Source organism: Asparagus officinalis, chromosome 9, assembly GCF_001876935.1.
Source record: "Asparagus officinalis chromosome 9, Aspof.V1, whole genome shotgun sequence".
Taxonomy (NCBI): Eukaryota; Viridiplantae; Streptophyta; class Magnoliopsida; order Asparagales; family Asparagaceae; genus Asparagus; species Asparagus officinalis.
The window spans coordinates 36,053,423-36,062,488 of NC_033802.1; the positions used below are offsets into that span (position 1 = coordinate 36,053,423).

General features: G+C 38.9%; 1 protein-coding gene across 1 annotated transcript; it reads left to right on the plus strand.

The window, feature by feature from the left end:
- Positions 2,836 to 6,725, plus strand: LOC109823366. Its single transcript, XM_020389640.1, has 6 exons — positions 2,836 to 3,146; positions 3,335 to 3,926; positions 4,021 to 4,556; positions 4,662 to 5,245; positions 5,348 to 5,435; positions 6,707 to 6,725. Exons 1-6 carry the CDS (start codon positions 2,836 to 2,838, stop codon positions 6,723 to 6,725), a joined length of 2,130 nt encoding a protein of 709 aa, XP_020245229.1.

The following is a 9,066-nucleotide window of genomic DNA, read 5'->3' on the forward strand; positions in this document are numbered from 1 at the left end:
TCATTGACATCTTTGATTTTAGAGAGAGAGAGAGAGAGAGAGAGAGAGAGAGAGAGAGAGAGAGAGAGAGAGGGGGATTTAGAGAGAGAGAGAGAGAGAGAGAGAGAGAGAGAGAGAGAGAGAGAGAGAGAGTAGGGTTTTGTGAAGAGCCAGCAAATCTGCGGTAACTACTAGTCCCGTAGATTTTCTGGATGTGCTGAAGTTCACAACCAAAACCTATGGGACTAGTAGTCCCGTACTGTGACACCGCAAGTTTCAAACGAGGTTGTAGTCTAGAGTGAATCTAGAGATGTCAAATCTGTCATGCACCCACATAGTGCAATAACACGTTTAACCATCACGGTAATATCTTTCTAGTAGAATCAATTAAGAATAGTGCAGGTACAAGTAGATACGAGAAAAGTAAAAATACAATGAACATGCCAAGAAAAATAAATATCCAAAGAATATGATCAGGTCCCAACTAAATAAAAAGAGTACAACTGAAGAACGAAAATAAATGTGAAATATCTCAATACACAAAGTCAACTGAAATAGTACTAAGGCTCTCAGCCTTCAAAATGAAATATAAGTTTATAAATCACTAAACAAATACTAAACTAATGTACAGCAAAAGCTTTTTATTAAGAAATGACGGCGACTATGCAGAAACTCCATCAACCTGCGGCTCTCCGAAATCTGATCCGCTGCCTGAAAAGAAGAGGAAACAACAGCATCAGAGCGCTAGCAAGATCATCTCCATCCGCCCCCAGGAAAAGGGCTACTACATATGATGGAGGCTCTACCTATATATGCATAGTCTACCTAAATCATTTACTCTATACTAGATGGGGTTAATACTTAGAAATCCACAACACGAGACGGGTACGTCGAGTGAAATAATGCAAACAAGGAAAACCTCATGTATATATCAATGTCTCAAATTATGAATCGCTAAATATCAACTCTAAAACTAAAATATCAACCAAGATAAAGGAATAAAGAATTACAATACTAAAATGTCAACCAAACCATGTCATATATGTCAACCCAACATCTCATGCTACCCTTGGGTAGTCAATAGGAATATCAAAACATAATCATGTGAAATGCATAATACCGTATACCTCGTCACAAAATAACTCAACGGTGAACCACGTAAATAAATGATCTCCCGCCTTAAACTCGAGTTGCCCTAGGTTTCACAATACTATCTCTTGTAAAGTTCTATAGTATTATCGCATCATTATGCGGAATAGACTACCTGTTCAGACATCCTAAGTAAATATGACTCACTAGCATCATCGCATCATCGTGCGAAACAAACTACCTCCTCAGGTATCCTACAAGTACGACTCATTAGCTTCATCGCATCACCATGCGGAACAGACTGTCTCCTCAGACATCCTCATCACATCACCATGCGGAACGGACTTCCTTCTCATGCATCCAATAAATAAGGCTCACTAGCCTCATCGCATCACTATGCAGAACGGACTATCTATTCAAGCATCCTACAATTACGACTTAATGGCCTACTTCAACAGTATACTAACGCACTACCTTAAGCAGTACCGAGCTGTGCCCATCAACGGTATCCATACACACACATATATTGTTCTAACTAATCATCTCCCTGTCGTGGTAAAAACAATACATGCAACTATCCCCTTCTCGAAAGTTCACGTGTGCCAAGCCTCCGTAGGTGTACATCTATGTCGTACGTGTAAATTGTTGTACGTCTTGAACCCCGTGTTCACGAACAACGTGTAAGAAAAACCATCATAAACAAGACATGACGTGTAAGAAAAACCATCATAAACAAGACATGATGTCGGTCGACTGCACTAGGGCATTGGTCGGTCGACGACCAATTTGTATAAGGGAAAATCCTATTTTAACCCAAAGTTTTACCCCCAATTATTTTAAAACCCATCCACTTTACTGAACACCAATAAACCCATTATACCCATTTGGCTTAGTTTTAAACCCAATGCTCCTTATACCTCTCTATCTCTATATTGTATTTTCCCCAAAATAGAGAAACCCGACTTTGCCCTTTCTCTCTTCTTCTCATCACCGTCAACAGTAGGTATTAATGGCGACAATGGCGGGAGAAAAGGGCGGGCTACACTCACTCTTCACAAGCCCCCAATTTGGTACCCATCTTCAATTACTCTCTCCTTCTCTCTCTCCTCCATTAATTTCTCCTCTCTTCTTGAGAAATCTCTCTCCTCCATTAATATTTCTCTTCATAGAAGACATTAATCCTACATCAGATTAGTGGTTGAGATCTCATGTTCGTTTCTTGCAGTAAAAGAAGAAATTTAAAGGTAACTATAAAGTGATTGAGATCCCATCTTTATATCTTGATTTGTTGAAATGTCTAAATTTTTAAATGAGAAAACCTTTATTGTATTGAGACTACTATTTTCTCATGAGAAAACCTTAATTCTGTTGATTACATCATTTGTAGTGAGAGTTAGGAAAGTGCTATACTTTCTTTAAAAAGTGCTATGAAAAGCTAAACAATGTACCCGTTCTATATTTTCTTTATTTGATTCACAAAATAAAAATCATTTGTTCCTCATTTCTATAGTATATTTTCTTTATTTGATTCACAAAATAAAAATCATTTGTTCCTCATTTCTATAGAATGTAGAAAAATCTGGTCTTTGAATATTTAGGAATGAATATTGAATTATATTGTATAGAAACATAGAGAATTGCATATTGAATGCCGATGTTGAATTATATCGTATACAATAAGAAAATGCATGTTAGACTTGTGTTTGTTTGGTAATATTTGATTGTTAGTTAGTTTTCCACTTATTTTATTTTTTATGAATTTCAGTAATGGAAGAAGAGCTATATTGTGCAATTATGGACTTTAGAGGAAACAATCATTTGATTCCAATGAATATCAAGGGGACTTTCAGTAATTTAGTGGCCGAGGTGCAAAGTAGAATTGCTTTTTTTTCAAGCCCAGTGAAGCTGACTTATGAAGTCCCATATACAGAAGAATTGTTTGTACGTGTCCATGATGACGTCGATTTGTCAACAATGTTCGATGTACATCTAAGTTGCAAGAAGAAGATAGTTAAGATGCATGTTGACATAGATCGAGATACATTATTTGGTCTAGAGGAAAACACCATTCACATAAGGTAAGAACTTATTGTATATTGTGAGGTCCATATTTCACAAAATTAATCCATGTTTATTTAATTTCTCTGTAGTTCAAAGAAAAATTATGACGATATAATATGTCGGCAATTAGCTGTAGTACTAGATAAGAATTTTCATTAATGTTTCTAATTGCTAGTCTTATAAGGTAACTGCTTTATGTTTGCAGGAATCCTACCATATCTCTTTCGGAACAACATGCATCCTCGACGCATAATCTATCCAATTCAGAAAATGCATTACGTGAAGTTGAGAGATCTAGTATTCAGATTCCTATTTCATGGTATCATGCCATTAGAAGTGTCGGACAAGAATTTAATGATGTTGAACATCTAAGGCAAAGTCTTGGAAATTACTCAATTGCTCTCGGTTTTAACTTTGCTTATTTGAAAAATGAACCTAGAAGATTGATAGTAAAATGCAAAGGTGCTGACTGTGAATGGATGGTCCATTGTAACCGTCGTACAGACTGCAAACGGTTTTACGTGAAGAAAATTGGTCGTGCACATAGTTGTCTCGGAGGAGGCATAGGAGAGAAGGGACATCCACGGGCATCTCGTAAGTGGGTTGCAAATATTGTGAAATCCATACTAAAAGAACAACCCACCTACCGCGCAATTGATCTTAAAAAGAAGCTTCTGAGAGAGTTTGGCGTTGATATCCCCTATGGAAGAGCTTGGTGTGGGAAAGAGCTTGCTCAACAGGAGTTATATGGGTATGCAAAACATTCATATGAACAATTTAGATGGTACAAGGATAAAGTTATGGAAACTAACCCAGGATCAATCGTCCATCTAGAAGATGAAGATGGCAGATTTACTAGATTTTTTTATCTCATATTATGCTTGTTGGAAGGGTTTTGTCGAGGGATGTAGACCAATTTTATTCTTGGATGGCACCCATCTTTTTGATAGGTACAAGGGAACTCTACTTGCTGCTACTGCTTTGAATGGAGATGGAGGAATGTTTCCTGTCGCTCTTTGTATTTGTGGAACCGAGAATGAGAGCAATTGGGAGTGGTTCCTTGAATGCATTCGTGACGTATTGTACAATTCAGATGATCCATATACTCCGAATGATGAGCTGGTTATAATCTCTGATCGAGACAAAGGACTTCAAAATTCCGTCAAGAATTGCTTCCCTTGTTCATATCACAGTTATTGCATCCGCCATTTAATGGCCAATTATAAGAACAACTTGTCAAAGAAAAGGTTACCAGCACCACTTAGGGATGATTGTGTTCAAATTATGAAGAGAGCTGCCTATGCCTACACAATGCATGCTTATCATAATGAATACAACGAGCTCCAGAATAAGTCATCTATTGCTTTCATTGAAATGCTGAATATGAGCCCACAGAACTGGGCTAATTGTTATTTTCCTGGAAAGAGGTCACCATTTTTACATATTTTTGGTCTTTGTGATTGAACTCTCTGATATGTGTGTTTGAACATGTATAACATTTGAATAATCCTATAGCTATAACATGGTTGCAGGTATGGGTGGTTAACCTCAAATCTAGCTGAGTCCTTCAACGCATGGATTAAGGAAGCCCGATTTTTACCGATAGCGCAGTTGGTTGATCACATCCGGGTGAAGATGATGAAAATGAGCTACGATAGACGTGAGGAATCCAACAAATGGGCTACACCACTTGTTCCTAGTGTAGAGGAGCATCTTGTCCTGATCAACGAGGGTGCACGTTGTCTTCATGTAAATCCTTCTACGTCGATTCTGTATGAAGTATATGATTCCCCATCTGTTAGAGTGAATTTGGAGTACTGCACGTGTACTTGTCGCCAATGGCAAGTTCTTGGACTACCTTGCAAGCATGCGGCCGCCGTAATCAGGCACAAAGATCAGCTATTGTATCCATATATTTCTGACTATTTCAGCATGGAGGTGTACCGCAAGTGTCACTCCTTTCCCATATATCCAATTCCTGATGATGAGAAGCCAATTATAACGGATGAGAATATGGAGATTAGACCTCCATTAACCTCGATTCGTAGAGGAAGGCCAAAAACAAAGCGGATCCCTTCTGGACTAAATCCTTCTAGAATGTTGAAGTGTAGCCGATGTAAGGAGTTCGGTCACAATCGACGAACATGTAACCAACCAAACTATTTTGATTATTGTAAATTTTGTGTAACTACTTCAGTTAGTTTTAATGTTATTTCAGTTAATGTTATTGTTATATCTGGTTGGTATACATTACTCAAAACCTTTGATGTTATCTTATCAAGTATTTGCATTACGGTGGATGATTGGTCAATAAACACGTGACGTAGGTCGTCGAGTGGTTTCGTCGTGGCGAAAAAAACTGATTTGATTTTAGACACTTAAGCTGCAGAATTTCCAGAAAGTATAAGGTGCTATACTTTGCCAATAAGGTGCTATACTTTGTCAATAAAGTGCTATACTTTGTAATATAGTGCTATACTTTGGCCAAAAGGTGCTATACTTTCCCATAAGGTGCTATACTTTGCCCAGAAGCTTCAAAATTGCGCGAGGACCCCCGTCGCGGTGGATGATTGGTCAATAACACGTGACGTAGGTGGTCGAGTGGTTTCGTCGCGGCGAAAAAAACTGATTTGATTTTAGGCACTTAAGCTGCAGAATTTCCAAAAAGTATAAGATGCTATACTTTTCCAATAAGATGCTATACTTTGTCAATAAAGTGCTATACTTTGTAATAGTGCTATACTTTGGCTAAAATGTGCTATACTTTCCCATAAGGTGCTATACTTTGCCCAGAAGCTTCAAAATTGCGCGAGGACCCCCCGTCGCGGTGGATGATTGGTCAATAACACGTGACGTAGGTCGTCGAGTGGTTTTATCCCGGCGAAAAAAACTGATTTGATTTTAGGCACTTAAGCTGCAGAATTTCCAAAAAGTATAAGGTGTTATACTTTTCTAATAAAGTGCTATACTTTGTCAATAAAGTGCTATACTTTGTCAATAAAGTGCTATGCTTTGCAATATAGTGCTATACTTTGGACAAATGGTGCTATACTTTCCCATAAGGAGCTATACTTTTCCTAGAAGCTTCAAAATTGCGCGAGGACCCCCCGTCGCGGTGGATGATTGGTCAATAACACGTGACGTAGGTCGTCGAGTGGTTTCGTCGCGGTGAAAAAAACTGATTTGATTTTAGGCACTTAAGCAGCAGAATTTTCAGAAAGTATAAGGTGCTATACTTTTCCAATAAGGTGTTATACTTTGTCAATAAAGTGCTATGCTTTGTAATATAGTGCTATACTTTGGTCAAATGGTGCTATACTTTCCTATAAGGAGCTATACTTTGCCCAGAAGCTTCAAAATTGCGCGAGGACCCCCCGTCACGGTGGATGATTGGTCAAAAACACGTGACGTAGGTGGTCGAGTGGTCTCGTCGCGGCGAAAAAAACTGATTTGATTTTAGGCACTTCAGCTGCAGAATTTCCAGAAAGTATAAGGTGCTATACTTTTCCAATAAGCTGCTATACTTTGTCAATAAAGTGCTATGCTTTGTAATATAGTGTTATACTTTGGCTAAAAGGTGCTATACTTTCTCATAAGGTGCTATACTTTGCCCAGAAACTTCAAAATTGCGCGAGGACCCCCCGTCGCAGAGGATGATTGGTCAATAACACGTAACGTAGGTCATCGAGTGATTTCGTCGCGGCGAAAAAAACTGATTTGATTTTAGGCACTTAAGCTGCAGAATTTCCAGAAAGTATAAGGTGCTATACTTTTCCAATAAGGTGCTATACTTTGTCAATAAAGTGCTATGCTTTGTAATATAGTGCTATACTTTGGTCAAATGGTGCTATACTTTCCTATAAGGTGCTATACTTTGCCCAGAAGCTTCAAAATTGCACGAGGACCCCCCGTCGCGGTGGATGATTGGTCAATAACACGTGACGTAGGTCGTCTAGTGGTTTCGTCACGGTGAAAAAAACTGATTTGATTTTAGGCTCTTAAGCAGCAGAATTTCTAAAAAGTATAAGGTGCTATACTTTGCCAATAAGGTGTTATACTTTTCCAATAAAGTGCTATACTTTACAATAGAGTGCTATACTTTGGCCAAAAGGTGCTATACTTTTTTATAAGGTGCTATACTTTGCCTAGAAGCTTCAAAATTGCGCGAGGACCCCCCGTCGCGGTGAATGATTGGTCAATAACACGTGACGTAGGTCGTCGAGTGGTTTCGTCGTGGCGAAAAAAACTGATTTGATTTTAGGCACTTAAGCTGCAGAATTTCCAGAAAGAATAAGGTGCTATACTTTTCCAATAAGGTGCTATAATTTGTCAATAAAGTGCTATACTTTGCAATATAGTGCTATACGTTTGCCAAAAGGTGCTATACTTTCCCATAAGATGCTATACTTTGCCCAGAAGCTTCAAAATTGCGCGAGGACCCCCCGTCGCGGTGGATGATTGGTCAATAACACGTGACGTAGGTCGTCGAGTGGTTTCGTCGTGGCGAAGAAAACTGATTTGATTTTAGGCACGTAAGCTGCAGAATTTCCAGAAAGAATAAGGTGCTATACTTTTCCAATAAGGTGCTATAATTTGTCAATAAAGTGCTATACTTTGCAATATAGTGCTATACGTTTGCCAAAAGGTGCTATACTTTCCCATAAGATGCTATACTTTGCCCAGAAGCTTCAAAATTGCGCGAGGACCCCCCGTCGCGGTGGATGATTGGTCAATAACACGTGACGTAGGTCGTCGAGTGGTTTCGTCGCGGCGAAAAAAACTGATTTGATTTTAGTCTCTTAAGCTGCAGAATTTCTAGAAAGCATAAGCTGCTATACTTTTCCAATAAGGTGCTATACTTTGTCAATAAAGTGCTATACTTTGCAATATAATGTTATACTTTGGCTAAAAGGTGCTATACTTTCTCATAAGGTGCTATACTTTGCCCAGAAGCTTCAAAATTGCGCGAGGACCCCCCGTCGCGGTGGATGATTGGTCATAAACACGTGACGTAGGTCATCGAGTGATTTCGTCGCGGCAAAAAAAACTGATTTGATTTTAGGCACTTAAGCTGCAGAATTTCCAGAAAGTATAAGGTGCTATACTTTTCCAATAAGGTGCTATACTTTGTCAATAAAGTGCTATGCTTTGTAATATAGTGCTATACTTTGGTCAAATGGTGCTATACTTTCCTATAAGGTGCTATACTTTGCCCAGAAGCTTCAAAATTGCACGAGGACCCCCCGTCGCGGTGGATGATTGGTCAATAACACGTGACGTAGGTCGTCAAGTGGTTTCGTCGCGGTGAAAAAAACTGATTTGATTTTAGGCTCTTAAGCTACAGAATTTCTGGAAAGTATAAGGTGCTATACTTTGCCAATAAGGTGCTATACTTTTCCAATAAAGTGCTATACTTTGCAATATAGTGCTATACTTTGGCCAAAAGGTGCTATACTTTTTTATAAGGTGCTATACTTTGCCCAGAAGCTTCAAAATTGCGCGAGGACCCCCCGTCACGGTGGATGATTGGTCAATAACACGTGACGTAGGTCGTCGAGTGGTTTCGTCGCGGCGAAAAAAACTGATTTGATTTTAGGCACTTAAGCTGCAGAATTTCCAGAAAGAATAAGGTGCTATACTTTTCCAATAAGGTGCTATAATTTGTCAATAAAGTGCTATACTTTGTAATATAGTGCTATACGTTTGCCAAAAGGTGCTATACTTTCCCATAAGATGCTATACTTTGCCCAGAAGCTTCAAAATTGCGCGAGGACCCCCCGTCGCGGTGGATGATTGGTCAATAACACGTGACGTAGGTCGTCGAGTGGTTTCGTCGCGGCGAAAAAAACTGATTTGATTTTAGGCACTTAAGCTGCAGAATTTCCAGAAAGGATAAGGTGCTATACTTTTCTAATAAAGTGCTATACTTTGTCAATA